Raw genomic sequence first — 13,165 nt, 5'->3', positions numbered from 1 at the left:
TGTCCAGTTACATGTAGTTTCTGTTGCCCACAGTAGAGGGAAGCATTAGGATGAGGCTTTCAGAACTTTCTGGAACCACCTTTAGAAATATTTCAGCACAATTTTGTTCACGATTGTTCACAGGAATGAATAAAGAAAACAAAAATGGTCTTTCAGGGTAGCTATTGTGCAACTACCCTGCAGGACCGACTGTATTATTTGTGCAACAAACTTCCTTAACCACATTTTTTTTTACCTTCGTGTTGAACTTTTCTAAGAAAAGGTATGCTGCAGCTGCAGCTGTACCTTTGAGAGCCAAAAGGGTAAAGGGTGAAAAACAAGGTGAAAGAAGTGCAGTGAAACTGTGGTGCCAACTCTCCAAAAAACACCTTCAGATGTAGTTTTGTTTATGACACAACAAGGAAACTAAAGTAGAAACTTGACAACTGAAAAGCAAGTCGTCAGATTAAATTGAAAACAACAGGAATTACCTTAAATATCCCCTGAATTATACTGCTGTACTATAGTTTTTCCCTTAAAAAACATAAATCCCCTAAAAATATGTATGTGTCCTCTGTAAGTAGTGTACTTTATTGAATAGGTAGATCATACGCAATACAGGCTTCAAGTTTCCATATGACAGAGCCTAAAGAAGCCTATTTACAAACTAAAAGTGAAGTCAGAGATTCTGCTCATTAACATGCACGTTAAAATCAGATATGAGGTTGGCACAAACTTTCCACTTTCATTCTCCACAGCAAACATGAGATCTTAGTTTTCAGTGGAAGAGTTCAAAAACATTTAATCTCCAGATGTTCAATTGAGACTTTTTTTTGTTTGGTTCTTTGTTTGTAGGCTGCAGAACTCCAATGTCAGCATTCCCTTTGTGAGGCTATGCTCAGACTAGGTTTTTCCAGGGATTTGCATAAAAATATTTTTAAATCTATGCTCAGTCAATTCTTAACACTTCTGCAAAAACACTGCAGGCTTATGTGATCTACTCAGCAGTAATATCACTTTAATAAAGATATTAGTACATGCAAGCAGTGTATATGCGCCACGTAGGAATGCCCAGGTTAAATAAGTGCTCCCACAAGATTAGAAAGATTACTTTAATTACTACGTTTAAGTTTTTTCCTTCCTCTTTCTTGTGAATACTAGTTAATGCTCATATTTTTTGTAGTCATTTTTATTTTCATTCATCAAGTGCAATCATATAATCTAAGAGATACGAAACAGGAAGGAAAGGCTGAGGTATGTCAAATTACACAAGACTGAGAATCAGTGGCAATACGTCTTATGGACTGATAAATCCAAATTTGACGTCTTTGGATCAAATCATTGTTGACGTGTGTTGAAGAGGTCAGGAGAGAGGTGCAACAGTGAGCGTCTACAGCCATCTATAAATCACAGGGCAGGTCTGTCAGTCAAAAGTTCAGACTGTGCTGAATAAAATATGAATATTGTGTTTCACTCTTGTTAGAATTGCACAAACTCAATTTCAGTTTTTGCCTTTTAAAGTGCATTTCCATTTATATTTGTGTGTTTCAATAAAACAGTGCACATATGTGCTGTTTTCCCAGAAAAATATAAAGAAATGGGAGCTCCTTCAAGATTTTTGCACAGTAGTTTATATCTTATTTATATTCAAATGAAAAACAACAGAAGGAAAGGGGAATGTTAGAGGCCTTAATGGTCACAAATCAATACATTTTCATATGCACTAAACTGGTAAGTCATAATTAAACCATGCATGAATTGCTTTCATATCTTTGGGCCTCTAAAAATGTCTTAAATCAGGGATGTCAAACTGATTTTACATTGTGGGCCACATACTTTGATCTTAAGTGGGCCAGACTAGTGAAACTCACGTTCTGTCAGAGTAAACACAAATTGAATCTAAAGATCTTAGAACGGAAGAAGCTTCTCGGATGAGAGGTGAAACCTCTTCAAGAAACTTGAAGAAGGCCAATCAAGTTTCTTAGATTACCATGACCTGGATGACTGAGAACCTTCACAGACATGCAAATGGAATCCTTAAGATATCCTAATATGAGAAAAACAAGTGTGATTTTAACAGCAGGTTACAGTTTTCTACCTGAAAAAGAAATGCTCCTGCAGTACATCTGTCAGCACAACTATATGGACTTAAAATATAAGAAATAAATGAAAGATAGAAGGTTCTGTAATTTGACCAGACTGCCCTGTAATTATATAAAAATGTGTTGTTGTTTTTTTGTTAATTTCCAAAAAAAAAGCAGATGGTGCTATAAAAATCTAACTTTACCTTTTAATTGTATTATTCTATTATTATATCTAGTAATTATATTGCTTAATTACTCAGGCCAGTCTAAATGGCCATGGGTGGGGTCGTTATTAATGGGAAAAGCTGTAAAACGTACTAAAATAAAGTCCGAAGTTTGTGATCTCTTTCACGTTGTTCAAAGCCATCCAGTAGGCGGGACTGAAGTCTTTGCACAGGCAGTCTCTGCCCCCCTGGGCCTTATGTTTGACAACCCCTGTCTTAATTTAACAATGACTATGAAAATCTTTTTGTGTGTGACTTGTTAGCGCTGCACGTACTGATATAGTTGATAAAAACTGTCACATTGCAACATAACCTTTTTATTAAAGGCTGTAAATAACTTACTACTTAGACTGGTAGTCTATATTTTTGTTGTTGGCAGTGCCAAACACCCGCAGCTAAGATGAGTGCGGTGTGTTTACAGTCACAATTTTATTTATTGACTCGTTTATTGCCGTGGCAGACGTGTATTTACCCGGGAGTGCGTATCTCTTTCTCTCCGTGTGTCCCCCGGGCTGAAACTTTCCTCTCCGCAGTCTGTGTATGTTTTCTTGTTGCTATGGGCGGGGCCTCAGTCGTCCTCCTATTTTCATCCATGCTTACGTCTGACGCAGCAGTTCCGCATTCCTGAGCGAGTTCAGTACTTAAACGGGCTGATGCAACGACCTCACTTAGTCCCAAAACCCCACATCCGACTCCTGTCTCCCACACGGTCCTCCTAATACTGCGGATTTTTTTGGACCTACAACAGGTAAGTGTGTTAGCGAAGCGTCGAGATATGTGCTGCCGTTGCCTCCTAGTCTTTGTTTCTGTGTTCGTATTTAGCTAAAATGCCAGGCTTCGTGTTTTTGCATTTTTCTCACACTTTTTTTACTACGTTGTAGACATTTACCACAGTGCATTTTTTCCTCGGTATGTATTACAAATTCCCGTGAGACATTTATGTACGTATTCCTATATTAAAACCTACTGTCACTCAGCTGCTCGAGAAAGTCCTAGTTTCCTTACAGTTTTAAAGTTTTCCGTGCTCCTACCGCAGAAGTCAATTTGTTGCGTCCGCAACCATTAAGCCCGTTGTTGTTACAACTGTTGTAGCAACTGTCGCTTTATAGCTCGTTATTTACAGCCTCGTTAGCTAAATTATAGCCCGCTTGTGTCAGGGTGTATTTTCATCTCGGGATTCTTCCTTTCTGTGTTGCTAAACTCAAGCGTCGGTTAGCTTTCTGAAGACCGTTATGCAACGGCTTACACTCATTGAGAGTTTCAAAGTTAACCGCTAGCTACGCTAGCCTGTTACAGCGAGCTACATGGCTCTGCAAGGCTGTACCCTTTCACTTTCAGCAAACATGTGTCTGAAAAGTTTTTGTACAGTCATTCTGTGCATTGGCGTTAATATCGGACTCTTAGTCCAGTCCAGCTTCTCCATGCAAAAATTTTGCAGGGAGCTGTAAGATAAGACGTGCAGGTCAGGTCTGCAGAATTAACACCCATTATTTATTTTATTCCTGTTTGGTTTGTCAGCCCCAAAGTTATTACATTATAATAACATAAAACAGAAACAAAACGGGGGAAACGAGAGAAAAGGTGTTTGTTTTTTTTGTCGGATCCTTAAAAACTGTCTTTAACATGACATTTTAACAACAAAATAAGGGGTCCATTGGAGATTGTAAAACTTTCCAAACAAAGTTGCATCAATTTAAGACAAATCTAGATGCGATTTATCAGAGATGCTCTCTTGAGAAGAAAATATCTTGGTGCTGTTAGCTCACCGTGAAATATAAGTAATGCAAATGAAGTGTGAGATTTCTTTGGGAGCATGGGAGTACAGCCAAGAATGTGTGTTCCTATTGGCTTACATTTGTAGTCTTTGCTTTGGCCCCCAAATGCTTGAGTATAGTTTTCTGGGAGCTGAGAGGAAACTCTGTTTGTGTGTAGGGGGGTGGGGGTTGTGTGTGTGTGTGTGTGTGTGTGTGTGTGCACGCGCGTGGTGCTTAGATGTATATTTGCATATCAGATAAACATACTCCAACCCTTGACTTTTTTTTTTTTTTACTACAGCGACTGTTTGTTTTCCTCTTGCTGATGGTGTGAGCTACTGAAAAACACGCCCTTATCAACTTCTTATAAAAAGATTTACTGTATATGTAACTGTATCCAGGCCAGCTTATCTGCCCTTGTTGACCTCAAGGTTAGAGGCCAATCGTGGAATTGGAAAAATGATTGGTAGGGGATGGTTGTCACTTGCAAGTTCATAGGTTCAGCTTTTTCCTATATGGAGGTGCATACCGTTCAGCGGGTGCAGCGTACAGCTATATGCTACGCAGGGGAAACTATTCGTGTGTGCTCTTTATATACTGTATGCTTCCTTTGTGTCTGTGTCTGTGTTTGTGTGGGTCTAAGTGAATGAGCATGTTGCAGAGGGTTTAAATGCCCCAGCGCCTGCCTGGGCACATCCGTAGGATGGTTTCTGCATAAATGGAACGCTGCAGTGGATTAATGGGGAAGGGCTGGCGAGCCGACAGGCAGCGCGGGGCCGACGGGGCTGTGAGGCTGGACGTGGGCGCACAGTTTATTTTAAGTAAAAATGCCTTCCAGTGTGTCTCTGGAGAGCTAGAATTGCCAAGCTGCACCTCAGTACACTCAATAGACAGCAGACGCATTGCAGGCGAGCGAGCCAACTATGCAACAGCCAGGCTCAGTGGTGCTAATACTAAAATGCTGGGGGAGCAGCCATTCACTGCTATGGGTATCACATTATCAGTATCACATTGTAGTCCCCCATAAGCCTTTCCACATGGTTTGTAAAAACCTTTTTGCCAAGGAGACTAGATGCAAACTGTGGAAGCAAACAGCCACATGTCCAAAGGTGTTACTGAGAGAAACACTGGTGTTTCTTATAAAAGGACCCTTTAGAAAAAAAAAAAGATTAATGGAACCCTTTGTGTTAAATGTGGAGCTAAACATAAACCTTTTAGCTTCTAGTCTTTGAGAGGAATAAAAGCACTGAACGGCTTGTTTGATCGCTCCAGTGTCTGCACTGTACAAGTGTATGCTTGACATGAGGCGGATGAGGAAACACTAGAGGACAAAGTATGAAACCTCATTAAAATGACAACCACAAGTTACATAAGAACTGAGATTGTTTCAACAGGCAGCATTAAATCTAATTTTCTGGACTTGGTTGGCCAATATCATGTTGTCAGAGATTGCACAGGACTTGTCTTGGATTTGTCATAGATGTGAAATCCATACGTTTAAAAAGGCTTTTGCCAGCATTTTGCATTTTGACTCCTTTAATCCGTGTCTGAGCCAAGCCTAAGCTTTGTGCCATGCACAGTCTAATCTTGACTTACAGCATGGAGGAAAAATAGTAACGTTATAATAACTCGACCAGGACCACCCAGATGCAGAATATAGATGTGCGACTGTTTGAATGGCACGAAGCAGACCAAGCAGGAACACAGCCAAAGATCACATACTAATGTTTGAATGATGGCAGCCACAGCCTGCATGCTTTGTGCATATCTGCAGGTGTTTAGTGTTTGGATTTGCCTGGAAAAAATGTCGTTCTCAGGTCAAAGTCTGCAATAAAATGCAGCAGTTAAATGGGCTTCTCTTGTGTAATTTCAACAAAAGATAAGCTCTGCATGTGCTGCACTCCATCCCACTCACTCCAAACTGTAAAGGAAAAGTATTGCTATTACTAGCTGTGGACTGAATTGCTTTGGGAGTATTAAGTCAATTCCATAAGAGGAATTTCTGGTAAAGTTAATTTTGTCTCGGCAGCTATTTAACCCACAAGAATACCCCCCCCCCCCCCCCCCCCCAAAAAAAAGAAAAAAAATCACTTCCACTCATCTTCCATCAGACCAGCACCTATTAATCCCATGTCTGCGTCTTGTCCTGTCCCTCCAATGAAAATATAATGAGGGCTTGGAGGAATGTTGACACTGTATATTTGGACTGTCCTGTTCTTGAGGAAAGCTGGTGCCTAATTCCCTGGTTTCCTCAGAGGATTGCGAAAGGCTGTAACTCAACACACAGCCTGACTGAGTGCAGACGGTAATGATGATCTCCTAGACCTTGGCCGGAGATTGAGAGTGTTCCTTGGCCACAGCCTCTATGCTCATTGCTCATTTTCAGGGCTCATGTTGAGTTTGGAGCTGTAGAAGCACTTTTGCAAGGTGTGCACTGGTGTGTGTGGCCCGTGCAACGACTTAATAATCCAAAATTAGACTCTAATAGTGTGCTGACAAATGGTGGCAAAATGGCATCAAGGGAAGCATGCATGTCTTTCCCGTAATGCAAGCAGTTTTGACTTCTGTTTTCAGTTGCCATAGTGGTTGCAGTATTATGTACAGGTAATGAGTAGCCTATGAAAACCCCTGTATCCTTGCTCTGACCATCTCAGGCAGTCTTTAAAAAGAATGAGGATAACGGGGCCTCCAGTCATGCTGCTGGTCTATAAGAGCCTGAATTCTTTGGTACTTCTAATTGCTTTCAGGAAATGGACACATTTGGCCTAGCAAAAGACGTGAGCACGCACACACCTTCAGCTAACTCGCATGCAGTTAGATTGGCTCTGGGCTAATGCCAGAACCTATATTTCATAGCTAATACGTGATGTTTCCGTTCACCGCCCTTGGCTTCAGCTCACGTCCCCTCAGTGAGCTAGCGGTGCCCACACTGCTGCTGGTGTTGTGTAGGTATCTTTGTCCGAGGCTGCAGTGGACCTAAAAGCTGTGGCACTGGCTTTTCTGCTCGACTGCAAAAGCACAGTAAGGCCGTTGCATCATCAAACGCTGACCACTAATCTTTGGCTGCAGGCTGCTGCTGACAGAAGAAAAGGAGAAAAGTACCCTCTTTTTTGAAAAATGTAAAATTCACTTTGACTCATGCTTTTATGTATAATTACACCCCGCAAGACATGCATCAGCAAACTTTCCCTGTGTTGTACAGATGAAGCTTCTGTGAGGTTTCATGTCTTAAGGCTTGAATGGGTGTTGAATTTGCAAACGGGGATTTTTTTTAGACACTTGTGTGGCAGACGGAACAGATTAAACACAACAAACTTTCTACTCAACTCAACTTAAAAGTCATGTTTAACTCAGAACCGAGACACATTGAGTGCCTGTTATGTGTTAGAGTTTACAGTGGAGCTTAATTGTGTGGAATGGTGTATAACTCAACTTTCACGTCTCCTACTGATAGTCATCTTCTTTTATGCATCATTTCACCTTTGTCCTAGAGGCTGCTGGCAAAAACTGTCTCTGCACACTTTTGATTTGTGTGATCTCATGTTGTGCAGTCAAATGTGAGATTTATTTAAGCTTATATAATCAGCGCCTGTGTATGTCTATATAAGAGCTGACTTCAACTGCATGTTTCAACACGCCGTACTGAGGAATGGGGGATTTTCCTTGTAACGTATCTAACAGTGCAGAGTTAGGTTACACTAGGGTGTGTTGAGCCAGTCCAATCGACATAAAATAAGATTATACTTGAATTAACATATTTTCTTCAATGTCAGCTTCCCTTGAAAAATTGTTTGTCCAGGTTGGAGCCTAATTTGAGTCTGTAAACCAATCCTCACTGTCTGGCCAACTTTGATATTAGATTCTATTTTGGCTCTAAGAGCAGTTTGCTCAGTAATTCCTAAAAGAAGCTTCAGTTCTTGTGGCTTTCCTCTCAATCCGGAATTTAATTTGGATCCCGTCTTTTGAATTCCATTAAAGTTATTGATCAGCAACTAGCTGTGCAGCGCTACTATTGTCTGTATTTCCTTGTTCTTACACACTCTTTCTTTAGAACGAGTTGGCTTTGGCACCCTCCACTCCACTACAACACTCCTGTGAGTTTCAGAGAGGAGGAATTTTGTCTGAGGGTTTTTTTTTCTTAAACCAGGGCTGTCTTGTTCCTTTCCTCTCCAGCAAAAACAACAGGCTGCTGCCAAGTGCAGTGTAAATGGGAGTATACATAGGGCGAGAGAGAGGGGGCAGTTGGGATTTAAGTAATAAAATGCCTCATGAGGGACTGGCTCCACACATCAACTTGTCCTTGGGTTTAATACATAATGCAGACTTCTGAAAAATCAAAAGAATTAGCAAGATTAGCTTATTTTTACTGTGCGTGCACTGCATCTTTAGTTTAAATGTGATCTGAAGTTTTAGCTTAACAAATTTATGGTTATAGGGCTGTTTTAGACCTGACCTCTGCACTACACTTGATGCAGATGGTTAAATGAATGAATTCTAGTGCAAATTAGACAGACAAAATAATTTGATTTATTTAGTTCATATATATCTCAGAGGTTCATATTGATTGCTGGATTCGGTCTCCGCCATGCACGACAGTAAACTCTAGTGAGCCTGTAAAAACACTTTGGGACCAGCCCATGCATAGGGTGGAGTACGTTAGAATAGAGTTACATAACCCTGCTTTTTTCATTACCTCTTCCATGGCCTTTGTAATACAGAAAGTCTTTCAGCCCAGCGAAAAAGGGGTAGCAATGAAAGAAAAACTTTAACTACTTTAACTTTAAATACAGTCAGCCTGTCAGCTAGTTACCCACCAGCAAAGTTAGCTGTTTTTGTAGCACTTCACAATACACGTCTTTGTTGGTTTGGTGTGAGAGGTGCTTTGTTCAGTTGGTGCCTAACCTGTGGAGGTTCGGCTACGGCTGAATGCCGAAGAAGCAAATGTGAATTAAACTGTTAACGCCAAAGTTGCATTGATACCATCTGATACCATTTGCAAGTTTGGCTGTTGAGCCTATGTTTTGTCAGTGTACCCAAAGAAGTTGAAGTATCAGGTGTGCAGGAATTTAGTCAAATAGATTAGATCTACTTGTAATTCCCTCTGAAAAGGTGAAATAGTCTGCCAGTGTTTTGCTTACAATTGCCATTTTTTGGGTGCCTTTATTTTCTGCTCGAATGCGGAACAGTAAGAGTAAAGTCAGTGGGTCTCAGTTTGCCTCTCCTCAGAGATCGCAGGGATGGACAGAGTAGAGTCGGTTCATGTTACACTGTTCTCATCTGGAGCATTTGTTTTTTATTTGGCCATCAGAAGTTTTCCAACTCTCTGCCTTACAGTAATTAGAGAGACGTCTTAATTCTCCAGCCACTTCCTTTATGCCTGCGTGAATGCTGCTTTTTCTCCTCTGTCCTTCATTCCTGCCTGATTACATTAAAAAGTATTGTGGTCAAACCCTCCAAAATACCCCAAATTGTTGGAAGAGGGGTGGTGATGGAATGCATGAGTGTTACCCAGCTCTGTTTTGGCACAAATGCTTTTCATAACTTTTAAAACCTTTTCATGAGGAAACAAAACAAAAAAAAAATGAACAGAGATCAAAACTTCTTTGTAAATTATCTGACGGTAAAAGACGATAGTTAAGATAAGATGGATCTGTGTTTTAGATCAAAAAGCTTCAAAAGCTTTTTGAAAAGTTTTATTCGTTGCTTCCTTTTGCATGTGAAGCTACAGCAATGAGTATGTCGCTGCTTACACTGTCTGTGTTTGTGTGTGTGTGTGTGAGTGTGTGTGTGAGTGTGTTTGGGTTTTTGTGTTTTCTTTTCTTCACCCGCTGCCTACTGAAAAGATAACACAGCTGTCAACACAATCATTTTGAAATCATTCTTAGAAACAGCAGCCAGTATTTACAAAGATATTTGATGACGAAGACAAAAAATGGTGAAAAACGAGTGTGTGTCAAAGGCAAGCTGTATAACATCATAATAAGACAAAAGATGCTGTCAGATGGCTGCAGTATAATAAGTATAAATGTTTATGTTATCATAACGGAGTCAGAAAAGGGGGGGGGGGGGGAATCCAAAGAAAAATGCATGCACCCATGACATGGTTTTTGGTATGAATAAAACCGTAGCTATCAGTACAGATGCAGGGATAGATCAGATATAAGGTAGTGGGCTGGAAGACTTTAAAAAATTAAGTTAGTATTTATAATCAATATTTCTTTTCCTTTGTGAAAGTGAGCAGAAATTGATAACAAAGCATTATGATTAAATAGAAAAAATATTAGTATTGGCACCATGAAGTCTTAAAAAAATTTGTTTTAATTAATTTCATTATTTCTTCTTTTAGAAATAAAGATTTACAGACTCAAGTATTTAAAATAGGTGTGTGCACTATGCTTCTCTCTGTGGTGGAGAAAAAAAGCTGAATTTTCACTGTCAGCGAGTTGTTTTTAGGCTTGACTCTCATCCTAATCATCCCCCTCTTCCTCTTTTCTCTTTTCCTTCCTCTCTTTACCCCCTCGCCTCTTCCCCTCCCCTCCCACAGCGGCGGTGGTGGCCGGGTTGGACATGATGCCGGGACAGATACCTGACCCTTCGCTGGCGGCGGGCTCCCTTCCCAGTCTGGGCCCACTGGCGGGCATCTCGGCCACCACGCTCACCGATCAACTCAAGCTGGCTGACTTCCGCCAGCTGGGCACCATGCTGTCTCCGCTGCACTTCCTGGGCAGGCTGGGGAAACGGCCGTTGGCCATCAAGACAGAGGTGAGGAGGAAGAGAAAAGAGGAAACAGAGTGTGTGAAACGTGAATGTCATGGGAGTATTAGCCAATCAAGTCAGGCTTTATCGTTTTATCATTAAGAGTCATTTTTGTCTGTCACCCAAGTATGGTCACAAAAACAGAAGACATGGTAGCAGCCAAAGTGTCAAACTCATGGCTTCAAATCAGTAAGCCAAGGGGTAACCTCAGGGTGGCTGTGTCCACTTTTTTTGTACAACCTGTGATTGAAATGGAAAAATAAGAACAGTAAAATGTAAAAACCTCTTCTGTTTTAATATTAATGATACTTTGTATTTGCAGATGGATGAAGATGAAGAAAGGAGGAAACGAAGACGAGAGAAAAACAAAGTTGCTGCAGCACGATGCCGAAACAAAAAGAAGGAACGGACTGACTTCCTTCAAAGGGTGAGTTCATGATTCAGCACTGCACGCTGAAGAGCAGAACAAAATCATTTTTCATGATCTCAAACCACTTATTCATGTTTGTGGTTAGATTAGTTTTTGTTCTCAAATTTCAATATCAACTCATTAAGCGTAAGATTGTCCTCTGTGAGGTGTTTTTTTTCCAGTAGTATGTACTAATTGAATGCCTTTGTCCAGGAATCGGAACGTCTGGAAATGGTGAACTCGGAGCTGAAAGCCCAGATCGAGGAGCTCCGTCTGGAGAGGCAGCAGCTAATGGTGATGCTCAATCTCCACCGGCCGACATGCATCGTGAGGACCGACAGCGTCAAAACACCTGAGAGCGAGGCCAACCCACTGCTGGAGCAGCTGTCCTCTGAAACCAAGTGAAAAAAGAGAAACCAGGGAAGTTCCTGAAGCCCAAACTAGCACCACCGTGGCTGCCGTTTATATGTTAACATAACTGGCAATACATTTCTAAAGAAGCACTTGAGCTCCAAGCTGGAGACTTTTGGAGACTTTGTCCAAAGATCTGAGGTTGTGGGGCTTCCTCAGTACTGCTACACGAGCTGGCTCTGTCCATTGGAAGACTGGAAATACCCAGGTTCATCTCCACATTAAGTGTTGTTGTTGATACCCGCTGTGCCTCGTTGTTACTTCAACCATCTCTACAAAAAAGGGACCAATGGAAACAGTAGAGTATGACTGGAAACAGCGCTGAGGAAACACACTAATATCACTATGGTGCTCTGTTACAAAAGCCCTGCGTAGATTGTGTGGCATTGTTTCAGTGCCGTGTTCTGCAGTTTTCCTAATGTATGCTAGCTGAAATATACAGGTGTAGAGTTATTAGGATAAAATACTCATTACAGATACACCAAATGGAGTAGAGGTTTTTTGTTTTTTTTCAATGTTTATTTCTATACCCTGCCTGGACGATGGCAGTTACCGGTTGATCCGATTTGTGGTGACGCTGGCGTCATGAAAAGCACATATACACAAAATGTTTACACCCTTATTTTTTTGGACTTGTTGTCTGTCCATTATTGTACTTGTTTTATACTGCTTTCTATACATAAACATATATGAAATGCTTGTGAATCACTTGATGTGATTTGTCTTTCAGTCTTTGCAGTCTGTCATGTTGCGCTGTCAAACAGCTGTGAAAAGGAGTAGAGGCTCCTCAGCTGAGCAGTATTTCAGTGTCTGTTCTGCATCTCTCTTTATGTATAAACTGATATCCTGAATAGATTAAATTTTATTTTCTAACTACAAGAAAGACCTTTTATGTTTTCCTTCCATTACGTTACACCTGTAAAAATGCAATATTGCAATATACTGAAGTTGAATTTGCACCAGCCGGTCATGACACTAGAATTACAGAATACCAAATGTTGTGCAATCACGTTTTCTTCAGCGCTATTCTTCAGTATATTGCCAAAGTCAGGGCTTTACTTTTGTTTGCGCAACTCTGAAAAGGTCACTCATGCTTTTATTTCTTCGAGCCTTGATTAACATAGATCCCTTTGTTCACTGCTCACCGCGAGAAATGACAGACGGCACAGAACTAACCCGACAGCAGACGCCCCAGTACCTGCTGACGATCACTGGCTGCCTCTTCATTGTAGAATTTATCCTAGTACTTTATTACTGTTTACAAGTCTGGTGTTTATTGGAACATGTATTTTATTAGTATATTTATTAGAACGGACTCTTTTTTTTTTTTTTTTTTTTTTTTTTTTGTGAATATGATACCTCACAAACACTTGGAAGACATTTCTTTAAATTTAGCACAAATATGCAATTGAGCTCAAGGATGAGCTAATTAGATTTTCATGGTCAGAGAGGAAAGGACACTGTGACATATTGCCTTGAGAAAATGTTGACTTCAACTAAAGAACGAACTGACTAGTAAAGAAGTGAAATCATGAATGGGCTTCTCTA

The 13,165-nt window shown here is 40.7% G+C and overlaps 1 protein-coding gene across 1 annotated transcript; it reads left to right on the top strand.

Moving 5' to 3' along the window:
- Positions 1-2,949: 2,949 nt before the first annotated feature.
- Positions 2,950-12,488, top strand: LOC146617052 (jun dimerization protein 2-like). The gene is made up of 4 exons (XM_085372566.1): positions 2,950-3,035; positions 10,586-10,803; positions 11,120-11,224; positions 11,420-12,488. The coding sequence occupies exons 2-4, from the start codon at positions 10,609-10,611 to the stop codon at positions 11,609-11,611; spliced, it is 492 nt and encodes a 163-aa protein (XP_085228692.1). The 5' UTR covers positions 2,950-3,035; positions 10,586-10,608; the 3' UTR covers positions 11,612-12,488.
- Positions 12,489-13,165: the final 677 nt, after the last annotated feature.

The sequence above is a fragment of the Diplotaxodon limnothrissa genome, linkage group LG15, assembly GCF_057381915.1.
Source record: "Diplotaxodon limnothrissa isolate DT_005_m linkage group LG15, D_limnothrissa_male_GT1.1, whole genome shotgun sequence".
NCBI classification, from domain to species: domain Eukaryota; kingdom Metazoa; phylum Chordata; class Actinopteri; order Cichliformes; family Cichlidae; genus Diplotaxodon; species Diplotaxodon limnothrissa.
Note: the sequence above shows the minus strand (reverse complement) of the source record. Positions and strands in the feature narration are given on the sequence as shown.